This window comes from Osmia lignaria, chromosome 15 (assembly GCF_051020975.1).
Source record: "Osmia lignaria lignaria isolate PbOS001 chromosome 15, iyOsmLign1, whole genome shotgun sequence".
NCBI classification, from domain to species: domain Eukaryota; kingdom Metazoa; phylum Arthropoda; class Insecta; order Hymenoptera; family Megachilidae; genus Osmia; species Osmia lignaria.
In genome coordinates, this window is record NC_135046.1 from 6,470,301 (window position 1) to 6,487,812 (window position 17,512).

Genomic DNA, 17,512 nt, shown 5'->3' on the forward strand with positions numbered 1-17,512 from the left:
TTAAAGGATAAATGCTAAACATTTTTTATAACCATTTTTGTTGCATTTTCATTATAGAAACACTGTGGATAATTTGTATACCATAATAAATTTTACAATAGAAAAGTATAAGTGGGTAACTGATAACCATTAAGAATTTAGTATATGATTTATAATAAGTAACTTTAAAAATAATTCTATATACATTTAAAAGGATTTTCGTATTTAATAATGAAATTACATGAACTATAAAAGTTTTTTATTACTGAGTAGATATCTATATAGTGTAATGCACAATTAGTATTTATGAACTTTTTATGAATATATCACAGTAAAAGTGTAAACTCAGTAAATGTTCATGGTTTGCACTTTTGTATTGCATTGAACAAGAATGTTTCCAGCTTCCTCAATTTGTATTAAACAAATATCTCTTTCCAATTATAGTCGGAGTATGATAAAATAAAATATTTAAATGTTTATACAAAGTAATTTTATTTTGTGAAATTAGTATCACACAATTTCACAAAGTATTATACTGTATGTAAAAAATAGAAACACATACTGTGCGTTTATGAGAAGGGGCGCGGGTTCTATTGGCTGAATTGAATAGAACCCACCCCTTTCTAATAAAACTGTAGAAAATATGATTCATGCAGTTTCGTTATTTATCGAAACGGTCACAAGTTCTCTTCTTGCTTTAGAATAACCCCGCCTGTCTTCTCACAAACATACAGTATTGCTTTTGTAATTACAATTTTCATTAATATATAAACATGGCAATTATGTTTAGTCTTTTTTCTAAAACGTTTGTAGGTACAATTTCATGTACGAAAAACTAATTTCTTATTATTAAAAAGAGAAAACTATGTTAATAAAAAAGTATATAAAATAATTTTGAATAAATCTTCATAAATTATTTATGAATACAAATTTACTATATATAGTAATTACTATATGAAGACAGTATATATTCATTAAATGCAACATGTGTAAATATAAAGACATTATATTTATCATACAAATGTTAATGTTCACGATTCCACCTCCATACGGTAGCATCGTCGCAAACACATAACAAAACCGAACCATCTCTACTTAAACTAGTTTGACGTATAGGGGCAGTACACCTAGGATGCTGAAGTGAGTAACACCGTGCTTGTCCAGGTTCATCAACCTCTAAGTCCCACACGTATGTCCTACCCACTTGATTTCCTAGAGCTATCGTACGCTGCCAAAAGTCCATTGAAAATCGTATAAACCATATATCACATTCTTTAAATTCAAATCTATGTAAAACAGTGGCGCTTGTTTCTCCACTACGCAGTTGAGTATCTTCGAGACGTCCTGGTTTCCAACATACAATGCAATTTTCACAGGACTTGCTTAAAATAAAATCACCATACCATTTGACGCAATCAACATAATTACGATGAACATCGCGTGTAGTAAAGTCTGGAAAATGTTGAAGTATAGAATCAAATGGTCTTCCATTACGACTTGGATTGCAATAATAGGATTGCTTCATTGCTTCTTGCATATCTGGCTTATTCAATGACCACAGTTTCAAAGCGTGATCCATACCACATGAAATAATACGTTCTCCTTTCATATCAAAATCGGCACTTAAGACTTCATCTCTATGACCTTCAACGCCACCAAATATTGCTATGCATACATCAGTTTTTATATTCCATAATCTAAGAGCATGGTCTTTTGATGCTGAAAGTAATATATTTGCATCCTTGGGATGAATTTTTAATTCATTTATTGCATGACCATGTCCAATATAGTGCTTGATACAAGTCATGGTTACAGGGCTGATCACTCTTATAACACCACGTGATCCAGCCACCGCTAATAACGGTTTACCAGAATCATCGTAAGTCCAAGTACAAGTATAAAAATTTTCTTCAGGATCAGGATCTGCGTAACACTGGCGTAATCTAATATTACCTCCTTCCGGACATTCGTAAATACTTACTCGGTTGCTTCCCACAGAAGCAAATATTAATGGTTCGCCTTCTTTCAAATGATGATTAAACTGTACTCCAAATAACGGTTGTCCATGATCTTCCTTAACGCTACAGCAGTATTTGTAAAGGGGTTTATCCATACATGGTTTATATTTTGTTGTTTTACTTCTACGCCTTCCTTTTCTTCTATAACGAGCACTACGTGTAGGCGTATCGCTACGATGAGTACCAGCTGTTGAATTACTGCCAATACTACATTCAGTCTCATCACTATCATTTTCGCTGTCTTCTTGGCTAGAAGCATATGCTTGACTTTTGCTAGTTGTTCTTTTCATTTCAGTATCAAAGGTACAATTATGTTTCTTGAATTAATGTATTACTAATGCACTAGTAGGAATTCCATTTGTCATACCAAGTACACTTTCTGCTATATTTAATATTCTATTACCTAACTGAACACAACCTTGTGGCTTCTAGAAAAACAAACATTAATTTAATATAATATGATACGTATAGAATTAATCTAAAAAATGGAAAATATAGTATATATAAACTTACATAAACATTAGCACATAACAGTCTAATATTATACTTTTCTTGTATTTTAGTTGATATATGGAAAGTCAATCCCATACAATTTGAGATTCCTTTACAGCTTACTAGGCAGGCTGCTCCAGAAAGTATATACTGTTGATCTATAAGACTTATGTTTGTTTCTACCTTAAATAACAATACCTTTCATATAAATACACTTGATAGCCAGGATTAAACTTATTAAAAATAAACCCAGCACTTACTTCTGATACAGATTGAGCTGTTTTCCAATCAAAAGTCAAAACAATAAAATCTATTCCAAGATTAGAATGTGATTGTAAAACTTGATTAATAAGTTCACATTGATGTACTGAAATATGCCAATTTCTTTCTTTTGCGCATTGATGCAATCCATCAGCAATCTTTTGGCATAATTCTGCTGCTCCGACAACCTACATTAATATATAATATTATTACTATTATTTCACATTAACAAATTTTTCATTTATCTTTTCAAAATCAACATAACCTTCACAAAACATTTATACGATAAACACATAAAATAATTAAGCTTTCGTAATTATTTTGGTAAAATATACGAACATAAAGATATTATAAATATATATAAATTTAAATAAAAATAAATATAAAAATAAAATACACTTTAATATAACTGAAGATAAAATAAAATATATACTTTAATTTTATATTTATTAGAGTAGTTACATCTTATTTAAGACAATTGGTATTTAAAATAATTCAGTAGGAGGAAAACAAATTAAACCTACCAAAAAAGAAACTAAACAATCACTTTGGCGTGTACCACAATAAGTAAGAATGTTCGCCATGTTTGATTTACGATAAATGCATCATAAACCTGAACTTAGAGACGTAAAGACAAAGCATATTCTTTCGGTGGGAAGCATTGCAGATACACCATACACTCTGTATTATACCTTGAAACATTTACCGGTTGTGTTGCATTTTTTATAAAACAACATTCATATCAAGAATTATTTAATTGTATGTGGAATTTAGATCCTGATAATTTTTGGACATTAGTTTGTGTAACATTATTTAAAAGACAGAAAAATGTTTAAAAAGTACGTAAGTTATTGCATCTGTTAAAAGAATATAACCTTTATTTAAAAATATCAATGTTACTATTGTTTATATTTTAATAGATTTGACGAGAAGGACAGTGTCTCTGGTATACAACAACTAAAATCATCAGTTCAAAAAGGAATTCGTTCAAAACTTTTAGAACTTTATCCTTTTCTGGAAAATTATGTGGATACTATAATTCCAAAAAAAGATGCTTTTCGAATTGTGAAATGGTAAATTTGTATTTAAAATTAATTTATTTAAAATTTTTTAATAAATGAGTGAATTTTATTATATTTATTTTTGCATATTAGTCATGATCATATAGAAATTATAGTAAACGCGGCAGGAGAGCTTTTATTTTTTCGTCAACGCGAGGGACCTTGGATGCCAACATTAAAATTATTACATAAATGTAAGCAACATTTTTTTTTTACACAAAGTTTTGGTCAATAATTATACTTATAACATACTAACAAAATTTTAGATCCTTTTTTTTTACCAAAGGAACAAGTTGACAAAGGTGCTATCCGGTTTGTTCTTAGTGGAGCAAATATTATGTGTCCAGGTTTAACATCAAAAGGTGCAAAGATGACACCTGTAGAAAAGGGAACAGTTGTTGTATCCTTTGTTGAAATAATATCAGTATTTAATTACTAATTTTAAAATATATAATACTATTAAATTCTTAATTTAAAAGAATATAGGCAGTTATGGCAGAAGGCAAGCAGCATGCGTTAGCTGTGGGTGTCACTACATTATCAACTGAAGATATGTAAGTAAATAAACAGTATAATATTTAATGTGTAAAATATTTGCAAGATTTGTTGTACATTATAATAATGTAATTTCCAGAGCTAAAGTGAATAAAGGTGTAGGCATAGAGAATTGTCATTACTTAAATGATGGACTTTGGCAAATGAAATCTGTAAAATAAAAGACTGATGTATGTTGTATAAGATTTAATATATAAAGGTCTTGTTGTACGAACGCATTTTTCAATGTTTTTTAAAAATTAAATACGCTAAGAAATTGTAATTAAAGTATTACCGCTCAACAAAGAGGAAAAAATCAATAATTCGTTTTTATTATACAAACTGAATGATTATAACAATTTTATTGTAACTGTTTAAATGCATTAATATTATTTAAATGTAATTTCATGACTTTACATAAAATTAAAGAAATCGTATAAACTGATATAATTATAAAAAATATTAACCAGATCCTGGTTTAATATCTATCTGGCCTTCTTGATTTTCTGAAGGAATAGAACGTTCACTTTCGCAGTGTCCTGATGCTGGAGAATAAGATGAATTACTATTATCAGAAGTTGGTGCAGAAGCAGTACCTGAACCAGGTACACTGTTGTTAGAAGTATTATTTTCACCAACAGCATGGGGAGATTGGGGATGATAATGAGGACTGTGCGGACTATGAGGACCATGAGCATGTGGACGTCCCATAGCGTGTGGTGAATATTGAGAATATGGTTGATGATAATATGGATGTGCATATTGAGGATATGGTTGATGATATGGTTGCTGTTGGGAGTAAGCATAAGACGGATGCGGTGGCCTTGGAGCTAACGGAACATTTTGAGCTTGCTGAGTCGGTCCTGGTTGATACTGTTGACTGTAACCTTGAGTTGGTGGAATCATCTGAGGAGTATGTGGATTAGAAACTGGTCCTTGAGGTGGAAGTACTTGGGTTGCTTGGCTTCCTTGTGATCCTGGATGAGGTGACAGTGAATGATTAGTTAAAATTCCTTGTTGGTGAGGATTATGTTGTATAGAGGGAGCTGGTGAAGAAACAGGAGGTATTGTTGATGTATTTGCAGTTGTGTTTCCACTTGCAGAGACATTTGTATTTGCAGTTGGAGTAGCACTAGCTGTTGTTGCAATGGACTGCTGTGGTTGTAAAGATGGTGGCTGTGCTTGAGTTGATTGCTGTTGGTGTTGTTGATGCGGCTGAGGTGTTGATTGTTGATTTGATAATGGTTGTGGTGGTTGGTGTTGATTTGATAGTGGTTGTTGTTGTGACTGGTGCTGATTTGATAGTGGTTGTGGTTGATGTTGAGTTGATATTGGCTGTTGTTGAGGTTGGGAAGGAGATGGTTGCTGCTGCTGCTGTGACTGTTGTTGTTGCTGTTGCGATGGCTGAGATGATAGTGACGGCGGTGGCGGAGTTTGTTGTTGCTGTGGTTGTTGCTGCTGCTGCTGCTGTTGTTGCTGTACTGGACTAACAGCCCCACAATACATTCCGGAATTAGATGTATGTTGATTCGAATTTCCTTGATTTGGTGGAGGTTCAGCCTTATTATCATTATATGGTGGAGAAGATGTTTCCTTTTTTATTTCTTGAGATTTTTCTGGTCCATTTGGTTTCTTATCCATTGAATCATTGTCAGGAATCTGTAAACAAACGATAATATTATTGATATTAATATAATTAATATTGAATAAATAATACTTACGTCAGATGGTGTTTCTTCATTAACTGGAGCAGGAGTTGGGGTAGGAGTAGAGTTTGGAGTTGATTCACTTGATGCAGGTCCGTCTGAACGATTTTCTTCTGCACCTTTTAATCTATCTCGTCTAAGCGCCTCGTATTGTCGTTCAACCATTTTATTAAATGTTTCTTCATCTACCGCAGGTTTACAATGCTAAAATAAAATTTTCTTACTATTTGAATGCACATATTAAAAAATAATAATTTACCTTCTTTAATTCCTCCTGAAATATCTCACTCGTTTCAATGAATTTACGTTTCTTTGCCTCAAATTTTTCTTCTATTTGTTGTAATTCTGCCTCAAGCTTTTTCTGTAAATATCAAAATTTCATTAATCAGATTAATTCAGGATTAATCTATTTGTGTCCTTTGTATTACCTGATGCATTGTTAAAGACTGAACTTGACGGCGTAGTACTTGCATTCGTTGAGTAGTAACAACAGAGCGAACATCAGGAACCACAGTATCGCTGAAAATTTCATTAATAAGACGGTGATTTCGTGTATATCTAGAATATGCAACATGTTTTACAGAATATCCATCATCTTGATCTGTAAAATAAAAAAAAATAATGTAAATTATTTGTACATTTTTTATTTATATTTATTTACATACCATCATCATCTTCGGCAGGTAAGATGTCTATTCTTCTATCTTGAGCTGCTTGGCCCTTAGTACTACCTGAGGAACGTTCGTGACTTTCTCGGTCATCATTATTTTGTTGTGCTGCGCATAAGGCTGTTTTAAACATAAAGTATCAATAACTGTTATGTAGAATGACACACACGTGAATATAGTAAGTAATATTTACCAGACTTTCCTCTATTTTTTGCTGCAATGTAAGCTAAATATGCAGGTGAATTGTGATAAGTTTTTAAACTCTTTTCATATTCAACCTGTTTGATATATAAAAAATATTAATATTTCTTTTATTTCATAACAGAAATAATATTTTCCTATACCTTCTCTGCTTCATACTCTTCAATAAATTCTGTTTTATCTTCTTCTGGTAAATCTCTCCACATTTGACCGATAATCTTTCCTATTTCCCATAGTTTTAATTCTGGATTTTGAGCTTTTACCTGATCCCATACTTTTCTACTATATCTCATATAAGGCATAAGTGGTTTCTCTGGTGGTTTAGGTGGTTTAGGCATACGTGAATCAGCCTGTTTAATTAAAATGTGATTGAGTTCTATTGCATTCATGAAGATACTATTAGAATTTCAATAATATTGTATTAAATGATTAATGCACAAAAAATACATACATTTGTATTCTTCCCAACTTTCTGAGGTGTAAACCCTGGATGACTATGAGGTGTTTGAATAAATGGACTCTGTGCATCTTTCTAGAAATTGTTGAAAAAATTAATTTTATATTTTAGCACTATATCTTATTTATAAAAATTTACTTACGCTGTTCGTTGAACTACTACTACTTCCACCAGATGCTCTAAGTCGTTCTAAAAAATAAATATTGCTTTTTAGATATTTATCAATGAAAAAGCTTGTTAAATACAATTTGAAGAATGAAGTATTAATAATGCTTACGATTAGATGCAACAATATTGGATGTAGCCATTGCTACTTGCTTATAGTTTGGAGGTAAAGCCATTTTGTATGCTAGAATGAGAAAGTTGTATTCTCTTTATTATGTGAAAAATAAAATCAATTGTATAAATAAAGAATTGCTTATTCGATTACTTACAATTAAAACAAACTGTAGAGGACTTAGAACTTCACGTAATTCTATAAATCGCGTTACTCTGTACCATGTATACACTCGGGATCAAATGGATGATGGGCTCGTTTTAAAACCTTCAACTTCGCTTTGGTGTCGAAAGGACTATATGATATATATTAATTATTTTACAATCGAGTTTCAATACGAACCCATCGTGCATTTTATTCGTTATTAATTGAATTAGCTTGTTTTTACGAATAATCAGTTACTTGTGAAAATTTGGTTCTTTGTAGGGTACAAATACGTCTCTTGTGAATAAGGCATAATATCTATAAGCTATTCAGCGGTGGGGATGCATTCTCTTCCGCCACCATTTTCCTTAGGGAAGCTTGATTCTATGCCGAGTGTGTAAATTTTCCATAAGTCAATATTGAAGGAAACTGCATTTACTGCTGATAATTATATGGAATTCTAGAATTTTATAGAACTGTTTTACCATAAGCGAGGTATAGAACACAAACCTGCCAATTTTTTTTTGCCAACCGTTTTATTACGCACTCTATAGTTCACGACGGTGATCTTACAAACTACTACTTACGTATTTTATTTCGATTGTTTATTTGAAGAATAATTTCAAAAATGTTTTTCGAATAACGAACAGTATACTTTTTTTCTTAAACTAAATTTTTACGTAAAATACATTTGATTATTCTATAAAAGCTACTTTCATTCGTGTTTGTTATGCAACTGGAATAACCAATAAGAGCATAGTAAAGAAACGTCTCACTAACCGTAAAGAAACGTCTCAATTCCATTTTGATCAGTTCATGATTACATTTAAAATAAAATCATTGGTCGAAAATATTTTTAAAAGATTGAGTCAGATTCTGACACAACGATATAAATTTTCATGTGTGGGTCGATTGTTGGAAATAAAAGTTGGTGGGGATTTGAAGAAACGAAGTATGTAAATCGAGCGAGAAAAGCCGAACGTTGCCGATTCGTCGCTCGAGCGTATTCGGCATCTGACCCGAACTACATTCGTTGCTCTACTTGGAAAGTGTCAACATCGTGTTCGTCCTATAGTGTTCTATGTTTTTCTTTCTATTGTGTGATTAAACTCATACAATTTAAGTGATAATTATTAACACACTTTTATACTATCTAGTCTGATAACGAAAATCGTTTATTAAAAAAATAGAATAAATATGGCCGTAGCGAGCAATGCTATGTATAATGCAAAAACCGTTGTCCCGTCGTTCTTGTCGTCAAATATGTATTACGGTTATGTACCACTTTATAGAAAAGAAAATCAGCTTAACGTTACTTTTGAAAATACGGATATTACAAAATCACCGGTACTCGATCGCTGTTCCTACGACACAGCTATGGAAACCGATGACGACGGATACGATTATTCCATGGCATCTCGCTACGTGAATAATGATTCCGTGATTCCAGAAGCATCTGCTCAAAACCGGCTAAAAGATAATGAGAAGCAACAACAACGTCAACAACAGACAAACCACGGCGTGGATATGCTTCGACGCAGGAACCGGAAACGATGCAACAGTGATCTCAACCCTACCAGCGAATTGAAAAAGTTTCGGGCAGGTAGGAGAGGATTTATAATTTCTTATTTTAAAAATTTTGTTATCTAAGCAGTAAATAAAACTGTTGAAATTTCCTATTTATGGAAACGTTACACAAAACTGCGACCTCATCAATTCATATTTGTATGTGCTTCAAATAGAACTTGTTAGAGGTCGTTGTTTTCTTCCCTCTTTACGTTTAAGCGGGAGAATTTTTGTGCACAGAAAAGTGTTTATTGTAACAAGGCCAATGTATTTATGTCGAATAGTATAAAGTTTAGTAGAAATATTTCTTATATACATATACATTTTCAAAATAAAAAAAAAAAATAAATATAATCATAATATGCAAAACCGAATCGAAATTCAGAAAATAGTACAAACATTCGTGTAAAATCGCTCCAGTATTGTACTCGTTATTAATTGATATTAAAATATGAGTATTCAATTTTCCCTGGTATGGGGAAAAAGGTTGTATATTTACATGTGACCACAGAGATTTTCATCCAGTCCTGGCATTAAATTTATTTTGAAGCTTAATGCATCCTGTCGTCTTCTGTACCATGGATAATGGTATGCAACGGAAAGCATGGATGCTAATATTTTTTCATAAACTAATGACACTTAGTAAGTTTGGTCTTTTTTTAATGGTAAGGACACAATTTGCTGACAAAATGGATGACATAGGAGATATTCAGTTAAATTAGTTGATAAGGCAATCGGTTTTCTTTCAGAGGCAGTGGTAACAACAACCATATACACTGTGGTACACGAAGTATAAAGGACTATGGATCAACCATGATGTTTGATGACTCAAGGGCATTACATGTAAATACAATCAACAATAATAATCTGGAGCAATCCATGATTGTAAACAATTGCTGCTGGGCGGCAGGTAGTCATAATCTGTTGAATAATTCAGATTATAAGCATTTATTGTCCAACAATGGACATAAATCGGTTGAAAACAATGTTGAATATGAAAAAATTTTATTTGAAACACATGGATGTTCTGTATATCAATTTCATCGGTTGCAACTGACTGACAATGACTGTACTGAGACAGAATTTTAAGTAAGATAATTGACAATCATTTTTAATGTTTATATTTTTTGTATTTGTATTGCAAAGCATACATTCATTATGCACATATACATAAGTATGGCATTGCACTGTATTATATAGTTAATAAATAAATAACTTACTTTTCTAAGTTACAACTTTTATTATAATCTAAATAATAATGCATATTACGAGTAAAAAAAAAGTTTTCGGTCAAAACTGTTATGCTTGAAATTAAATAATTATATTTTAGAAAAAAAACCTAAAAAATATTGAACAATAAGAGTTAAATTTTCGAGAGTTTTGAATATTCCGCTTCAACGAAATAATGTATACATAGCAACCATAACTTTTACAATACATTTGTTCGTTAAATTGTTGTATGTATACAATTTGAAATAATTTTTAGGAAAACTCAATATCAAAATATTGGTGCATTATTCTCGTTTCTCTCGTCTTCAGCTTTTGCAGCTAAATTTTCTAAATCTCCATCACCGTTAAATCTTACTTGTACAGATGCAATTTGACCAGCTGCTTCTCCATAGCCTTGTTGATTTTCTTCCTCGTTATCAAGAGGCTATACAAAAATATTTGGATCGTATTTGCTTTCTTTCGTTATTAAAATAAAAAAATATATTTCAACTACCTGTTGATTACCAGAAGATTCAGGTCTCGATTGATCTGCTTCTGCTAGATCTTCATTGTAACCTGGTTTAACAGTAGATGTTGAAGGTAATGCACTTGCAGAATCAACTGTAGATGTCCCCTATGAAAAGCATACCAAACTTACATTAATCCTCTATATATTTAACATTATTTTACTAATGGCATACTTACTGGCATATCCAAATGATCTATCAATGGTATATGTGCGGTAGGAGATGAACCTCCTGCTTGAGATGATGCAACTAATTCTCCTACAGACGATTGATTTTCTGTACCCAAGCCTAAAACTACATCTATTTCAGAATCCTCATCACTGGATTGACAACTTTCACTTCCAGTTTGATCAGTTGTTTCATTCTGCAAACAATTTCATGAAAAGTATTGTTTACATACTTAATGATATATATGTATGTATATTATACAAACCAATGGATTGCTTAGCGATTGTGTATCTTGTAAAGCACGTAGTGATCTTAATAGACGAGGTCGCAATCTATGATCTTCACTTATTGCCTTAATTTCTCGTAATATAATAACTAGATAGTCTGGTCGTTTTTTATTTACAGAAATGAGTGAATTTAAAACGTCTCTCATTTCAGGGCTATAGTAACAATTTTCCTTAATTATATATTTTTCAAAATTAATCGATTAAAAGATAATATGTAGGAACAAAATAAACCTTAAATTTTGAAATAGGTGATCATCATTTATTACAGATGGTAGTCGAAACGATGAATGAGCTTCTTCCCAAAGATTATCAGCTTGTTGCTGAGATACCTCATTCGTTAAAATATTGCTACGCATAACGGTATTTTCCCTTTCTTGTTGTTGCAAATTTGATTGTAACTGTAAGTTTGACGAATACTGCGTTTCTACTCCACTTAACGAGGGTAAAGGTAAATTATCAATTCCTTGATCCCGATTACGCTTATCCTTCCTTTGATTCAAATGTATAATGTGTTAGAACGTAAATTTTATTCTTACAAATTTACTAAATAATTGATATTACGTACATCAGGGAGGTATTAACACTGGATACAGTATTTCCAGATGCATTTGCAATAGGTCCTGAAGTAATATCAGTCATTGTTTTTACATTTCCCGAGAGTAAGTTTTGTCTGGAGTAACTGAAAATGTAAAAAAATTTATCAATTTTCAAAGCAGTACGATTTTTAAGCTATTCATACCATGCTGAACGTGGCGAAGTGAATGATAATGTTATAGGGTTTTATTTCGTAAAAAAAAGAAAAAAACAAATCGCACAAAAAACTAAAGCTGCGGTTATTGCTGATTCGATAAACATGTTAGTCAAAATCAAACTATTTCAAATATACATGTTTTTTTTAAATATATTTTTTGCTACATACCCTTAGTTTACGTACCAAAATACTATCCTCATTTAGATTCATATTCATTAACCATTGGTCTATAGAACTAACAGAGATTTGATGTGCGATATGGCTTAAACGAGGGTAGCAATAAGTAACAAGTACAAGACAGAGAGTGCACAGATAGACCGTGAAGTTTATTACTTAATGAAATGATACATTAGGTTTACACAAAAATGCAAGATGGATGTGCACGATCTATTGATTATAAAATACCTAAATTCATAGAAAACCTTTTTTTTTTTTGAAATATCAACTAATTAATACGAAAACATTGATTGTTTCATGTAATCCAATATCTGTAAAATCAACTTCATAAATCATAAAACAAATCATACTTTATACTTTAATCGAATACATTTTTTGTACTAAACGATTACACGATTAAGAAACTCATTTTTGATATGCGATACCGTTGTATCAATGTAATTAACAATTTACATTGTACTAAAACGAGTAGTCGTGTCAATGAACGTATTATATGTATATTCTATTACCTTCTGAAATTATCCCAGTAGTTGTTTGCTCTATTTCCAGGAGGTACTTGATTGTTCAATTGTTGTTGTTGATGTTGAGAATTGACAGAAGTAACTGCAGCTGGAGAAGAATTCGGTAGTGACACTAAGTTTGGCAGGGATGAACTTGGTGGTAATGCAGAATCTAATGTTTCACTTAGATGATGGATGTTACGGCCTAAGTTGGAATATTCATCGTTGTTTTCATTATTATTTCGCTGTTGTAGCTGTGGTTGTCTCAGATGTAATTGTAATTGAGTAATAGCCGAGCGCATAGCTTGCAATTCACGTTGTTGTGACCATAACAATTGACAACATTGCTGTATTGTTGTACCCATCATTTGAAGTTGTTGAGTTTGAGAACCCAATAATAATTGACGATAATATTCGGTTGAACCTTGAAGAGAACATGTATAATTTATTATGTATAATTACCCTTTAAAAGTATCAATCTTTCTTAACGCGTATTTAACTTTACCATGTTGTAGTTGATTTAACGGAGGCGGTGGATATGTCCACCAATTTCCAGTAAATCCATTTTCAATTGCTGTTGTGTGAGGACCAACATCCATTAAATTTTCTGAAGATACACCGTCCACACTTTGATCATTAGACCCACCTGATTATTAAAACGTCATTTAAAAATCGATAACGTAACAAATAACAAAAGTTACTTGATTTACCTATCACTGTAGGAGGAGGCCAAACGTTAGCAGGAGTACTGCTATGACTAATCTGTGAACTAGAGCTTCTATGGCTATTTAAATCAGTTGGTCCTCCCATGTCGCGATTAATACTAGACGCTTGAGATGACTCCTATTTTTTCAATAAAATATAAACAATAACAGTATGTTAGTTCTTTCACATTAGTAAAAAAATATTTTATTAAATACCTTTCGCATAAGATCTTCGATTTGACGTCTTTTTCCTTGCATAGGTTGTTGAACTTCCGAATTACTGTTGTTACTTTGCTTTTTTTCAGAACAGGTTGATGTTGTAAGCGAGGGAGGAGGTGTCGAAGTAGGAACTATAGAAGTAGAATTTGAATGAACCGATGATAATGGTTGCTTCAGTCGTTGTAATTCTGCCCTAGTTGATTGTAACAAAGCTGATTGTTCTTGAAGTTCTCGTGTCACAGCCTGTAAAATATATTTGGTATGTGTGTAATATATATAACAAATAATTATAAATTACATTTAATTTACTACCTGAATTTCTTCAACCGTTGGTCGGTCTCTGGTATTTCTAGTTTTCTCATGATTTATTTCGTCGGTATCACTTTGACGTTCGAACGAAATATTTGTTCCATTATCTTCTTCGTTCGCATCTGCTTCAGCTGCAGCTGAATCACCATTTACATCTACTTCAGGTTCAGGATCAGAATTAGAATCAAGACATTCACGAACTCTTGTTGCTTCTTCCATTAGTGATTTCAAGTGAGCAAGTTGCGCTTTCATAGCTTCTAATTCAGCAGCTTTATCTCTTCCAAAATTTCTTGAACCTTCAGAACTCTATAATAATAAAACGAATAATGCTATACGTCGTTTATGTCAAAATAATGCAAATAATGAAATAATATACTGACACAACTGCCCCTGTCAGATACTTCTACAGCTTGTAATTCAGCTACAAGATGATCCATATTTTTCTTCTTTGTTTGAAGCTGAGCTAGCTTTCCTCTCAATTCAGCTGTTTCAGATTCAAGTTGTTCAACATTCACGGGTAATGGCACAGCTAAACCAACCGAATTTTGATTTTCTTGTTGTAAAAGAGCTTGTTGAGCTTGGCGAGCTTCGTTTAGTCTTTCTCTGACACGTAACTGCATTCCAACTAAACTAGCTTGATGCTCCTGTAACTGTGCAAGTTTCCTCTGTGATTCTTCCATTTTCTTTCTTAGTTGAATTTCTCTACCCGCATCACCATTCTCTTCTGTATCTTCTCTGCTACTTTCACCATTCTGAAAGAATAATTTTACGATTTATTATTATCAAAGAAAAACGAAGATTTGAGTGTGGTATGAATTCGTCTACAAAGAGTTTGACTTGTAGCTTTCAGATTATAAAAAACATGCATGAAAAGTTATTAGTATACAATAGTTTGAAACCAGTTAATGTACAAAAATTCTATAAGTTCAATAACCTCATAAAATATCCCAGTACTTTGATATTGTTCCAAGAGTTTGGTTAATTTTCTTTCACTGTCATGAAGATCCTCCACCATTCTACTTAACTTCTCATTTTGAGCTTGCGCACGCTACATTGTAATTACATAGTTAAAGAATTCAATTGTATAAAAGACAAAAATATTTTATATAGTAACTAATATTCTATCCACTTACTGGATCACTGGATTGATTAAGCGAATCCATCATTGTTGATGTAACTCTGATATAATCTCTAATTTGATTTAAACGGGATTCAACTTGGCTTCTATCAGGCTGTAAGAAAGGAGAAAAAAATTATATTAAGAAACCATTTAATAAAATACCAGATGGGGCAGTGTAAAGATAAAATTTAATATGATGTATCACCATTTTATCAACATTAGAAGGTTTTGTTCCTTGAATTCGTGCGGAAGATTCGGTTTGGGAATCAGTAGGGGGGACCATTTTTTGCCAATGTGAATATTCGTCCGAACGGTAATTATATGGCTGAGTACAACTATATGTTGCTATTATAATAATAGTTTAAAGTCATTAATTAAAACATTGAAAAAAATCCAGAATGATGTATAATTAAAATACATACCCAAATCAGATATATCTTGATAAGATGTAGATGGTATTGAAACAACTGATCTTGTATTGCTATTCTTTGTTATCCTTAGATGTTTTCTTTCGCCAACTGGTTTCCAATCCAGTTGATACTATCCCATGTAATTTATGAAATAGAAATGATTAGTAGATATATAGGAAAATAACATTACTTTTTAGAAATAATGAACGAAACACTGCAACTCTACTGCTTCAAGGTAGAATTGTATCTGGATATGTATTCTTAGAGAGAACTTCCCCACTATTCAGCTACCTATTAATAGATTATCTTTTGAACTACTATATACAGAATGCTGTATAAAGTTTTCATTTAGAAAGTTCAAATTACATTAAATTTAGTAATGTACTTAACTATGCTAAATATCTAAGATCGCAGAATAATAAAATATTTCTTGTACTTTTAAATAATGACATATAGATGAAATTAAAAAAAAATTATTTTTGTTTCTACTTGTAAGAAATAAAACCTTTAATTCTCTGAAAAATATTTCAATATTATTATAAAAAAAAAATAAAAATATCATTCAAATTTTGTAACTATTTTACCAAATTGTTAGAATGTTGTGCATGTCCATGATAGGAAGAACAGTTTGCAAATTGATTAGCTGCTGACCGTTCTCTGTTTCTATCATTTCTTCTATTACTTTTTGGTAGCGTGCCTGTGTTGCGTGGACCATCGTTAACACCCGGCGACATGTTCTTTATATAAAATATTCTTACACTGTTGAAAAAATAGTCTCTGATCGTTGGCTTTTTCACAGTTAACCTTGTTAGACAACGTTTATCACGATACGATTTTAATTAAGTTAATCTTATTTTATACAAATAGAATAATACTAGTTACCTGCAAATATTATAGAGTCAGTTGTACGAAATGCTGCATTTTAAGTAAACGTACGACTGAATTAGTGACCGTCTCGGCGAACTTTTATGAGCAAGGGGCAAATGTAAAAGTATGAATCGGTATTCACGAGACTCTTACGTCAAAATACTTGGCAGGCTAATATAAAGAATTAGATACTATAAATAAGTTAGGCCATTGACGTATTTATTACGACGATTACAGGAATATATCGATTGTAATCCCGAAATCACTGTTTGGTTACTTGGTGACTTGCGGCCATTTTTAAATGCTAATTTGACATGTTATTAAACAAAATTTGAATTGAGCATATAATATATGGAAAACCTTTGTTTTTAATGTCATTTATAGGCAATAATTTTCTATAATAGTCTTTTGTATCACAGGATATAAACAAACTTCAAACCTATCATTACTTATTTTATTGTGTTTTAATATGGGTAAATAAGTTGTACATTTATATTTAAATAAAAGTAGAAACGCATTATTATTTGTCCATATAAAATTTTATTCATAAACTAACATTTTTTATCAATACAACACATTTGTGATGGATTATTTTTTATTCTTTTGATATAAACATGGTAATTTCTGAAATTATTACTAATCTTTAGCATCGGTATCACGTTGTCAGGTTCAGTATTTAAATTTAAAAAATACTTGTGCCGACTCATCAGTAATACCGATGCACTAATAAGGCTCGATACATATTGGTTACAAAAATATTTTTGCTTTTTTTTTATAGATAGCGCTTGCGTTGGTAGGTGGCGACATCTGGCAACAGAAGGAAACATTAATCTGAGCGCACCGCACCATGACACTTGCAGAGGGACGCCGTTTCGCGCCCATAGCCCGAGGGGTTAATAA

General features: G+C 31.8%; 6 protein-coding genes across 12 annotated transcripts; 2 read left to right on the top strand and 4 right to left on the bottom strand.

Annotated features, from left to right (window-relative positions):
* Positions 1–63: 63 nt before the first annotated feature.
* Positions 64–2,287, bottom strand: LOC117600417 (polycomb protein EED). Its single transcript, XM_034315840.2, has one exon. It carries the CDS (start codon positions 2,285–2,287, stop codon positions 1,004–1,006), a length of 1,284 nt encoding a protein of 427 aa, XP_034171731.1. The 3' UTR covers positions 64–1,003.
* Positions 2,095–3,400, bottom strand: LOC117600420 (uncharacterized). Its single transcript, XM_034315843.2, has 4 exons — positions 3,275–3,400; positions 2,750–2,938; positions 2,511–2,672; positions 2,095–2,425 (listed from the first exon to the last, which is right to left on the bottom strand). Exons 1-4 carry the CDS (start codon positions 3,332–3,334, stop codon positions 2,321–2,323), a joined length of 516 nt encoding a protein of 171 aa, XP_034171734.1. The 5' UTR covers positions 3,335–3,400; the 3' UTR covers positions 2,095–2,320.
* Positions 3,401–3,446: 46 nt separating this feature from the next.
* On the top strand, positions 3,447–4,584 carry MCTS1 (malignant T-cell-amplified sequence 1 homolog). Its single transcript, XM_034315842.2, has 6 exons — positions 3,447–3,589; positions 3,671–3,823; positions 3,905–4,005; positions 4,078–4,211; positions 4,298–4,365; positions 4,446–4,584. The coding sequence occupies exons 1-6, from the start codon at positions 3,579–3,581 to the stop codon at positions 4,525–4,527; spliced, it is 549 nt and encodes a 182-aa protein (XP_034171733.1). The 5' UTR covers positions 3,447–3,578; the 3' UTR covers positions 4,528–4,584.
* Positions 4,585–4,673: 89 nt separating this feature from the next.
* LOC117600415 (uncharacterized) lies at positions 4,674–8,127 on the bottom strand. The gene is made up of 11 exons (XM_034315837.2): positions 7,812–8,127; positions 7,655–7,726; positions 7,520–7,566; positions 7,372–7,452; positions 7,064–7,270; positions 6,913–6,997; positions 6,717–6,839; positions 6,480–6,652; positions 6,311–6,412; positions 6,067–6,255; positions 4,674–6,004 (listed from the first exon to the last, which is right to left on the bottom strand). Exons 2-11 carry the CDS (start codon positions 7,716–7,718, stop codon positions 4,808–4,810), a joined length of 2,268 nt encoding a protein of 755 aa, XP_034171728.2. The 5' UTR covers positions 7,719–7,726; positions 7,812–8,127; the 3' UTR covers positions 4,674–4,807.
* A 320-nt stretch (positions 8,128–8,447) lies between these two features.
* On the top strand, positions 8,448–10,574 carry LOC117600418 (uncharacterized). Its single transcript, XM_034315841.2, has 2 exons — positions 8,448–9,401; positions 10,116–10,574. Exons 1-2 carry the CDS (start codon positions 8,996–8,998, stop codon positions 10,451–10,453), a joined length of 744 nt encoding a protein of 247 aa, XP_034171732.2. The 5' UTR covers positions 8,448–8,995; the 3' UTR covers positions 10,454–10,574.
* A 45-nt stretch (positions 10,575–10,619) lies between these two features.
* On the bottom strand, positions 10,620–16,925 carry cmb (combover). 7 transcript variants are annotated; one of them, XM_034315828.2, is made up of 18 exons: positions 16,628–16,924; positions 16,330–16,504; positions 15,758–15,875; positions 15,541–15,680; positions 15,349–15,447; positions 15,150–15,263; positions 14,596–14,967; positions 14,219–14,521; positions 13,904–14,149; positions 13,694–13,826; positions 13,489–13,629; positions 12,993–13,407; positions 12,121–12,234; positions 11,787–12,044; positions 11,534–11,708; positions 11,279–11,464; positions 11,088–11,207; positions 10,620–11,018 (listed from the first exon to the last, which is right to left on the bottom strand). In XM_034315828.2, exons 2-18 carry the CDS (start codon positions 16,477–16,479, stop codon positions 10,863–10,865), a joined length of 3,240 nt encoding a protein of 1,079 aa, XP_034171719.2. In that variant the 5' UTR covers positions 16,480–16,504; positions 16,628–16,924; the 3' UTR covers positions 10,620–10,862. The 7 variants fall into 7 exon arrangements, with proteins under 7 accessions (XP_034171719.2, XP_034171720.2, XP_034171721.2 ...); XM_034315829.2 differs by having other exon boundaries at positions 16,330–16,549; XM_034315830.2 differs by lacking the exon at positions 15,150–15,263 and having other exon boundaries at positions 16,628–16,925.
* Positions 16,926–17,512: the final 587 nt, after the last annotated feature.

Bases quoted from the DNA above. Each gene is read 5' to 3' on its own strand.
- LOC117600417 (XM_034315840.2), bottom strand. From the start codon at position 2,287: ATGAAAAGAACAACTAGCAAAAGTCAAGCATATGCTTCTAGCCAAGAA.
- LOC117600420 (XM_034315843.2), bottom strand. From the start codon at position 3,334: ATGGCGAACATTCTTACTTATTGTGGTACACGCCAAAGTGATTGTTTA. The intron at 2,939-3,274 runs GTAGGTTTAATT...ATATTAATGTAG, and splicing joins ATTGTTTAGTTTCTTTTTTG to GTTGTCGGAGCAGCAGAATT. The intron at 2,673-2,749 runs GTAAGTGCTGGG...TTGTTATTTAAG, and splicing joins CAGCTCAATCTGTATCAGAA to GTAGAAACAAACATAAGTCT.
- MCTS1 (XM_034315842.2), top strand. The intron at 3,824-3,904 runs GTAAATTTGTAT...TTTGCATATTAG, and splicing joins GCTTTTCGAATTGTGAAATG to TCATGATCATATAGAAATTA. The intron at 4,006-4,077 runs GTAAGCAACATT...ACAAAATTTTAG, and splicing joins ATTAAAATTATTACATAAAT to ATCCTTTTTTTTTACCAAAG.
- LOC117600415 (XM_034315837.2), bottom strand. From the start codon at position 7,718: ATGGCTTTACCTCCAAACTATAAGCAAGTAGCAATGGCTACATCCAAT. The intron at 6,413-6,479 runs GTAATACAAAGG...TGATATTTACAG, and splicing joins AGTCTTTAACAATGCATCAG to AAAAAGCTTGAGGCAGAATT. The intron at 6,256-6,310 runs GTAAATTATTAT...ATTTTATTTTAG, and splicing joins TTCAGGAGGAATTAAAGAAG to CATTGTAAACCTGCGGTAGA.
- LOC117600418 (XM_034315841.2), top strand. From the start codon at position 8,996: ATGGCCGTAGCGAGCAATGCTATGTATAATGCAAAAACCGTTGTCCCG. The intron at 9,402-10,115 runs GTAGGAGAGGAT...TTTCTTTCAGAG, and splicing joins ATTGAAAAAGTTTCGGGCAG to GCAGTGGTAACAACAACCAT.
- cmb (XM_034315828.2), bottom strand. From the start codon at position 16,479: ATGTCGCCGGGTGTTAACGATGGTCCACGCAACACAGGCACGCTACCA. The intron at 15,264-15,348 runs GTAAGTGGATAG...ATTACAATGTAG, and splicing joins TTAATCAATCCAGTGATCCA to CGTGCGCAAGCTCAAAATGA. The intron at 12,045-12,120 runs GTACGTAATATC...TTTGAATCAAAG, and splicing joins AGTGTTAATACCTCCCTGAT to GAAGGATAAGCGTAATCGGG.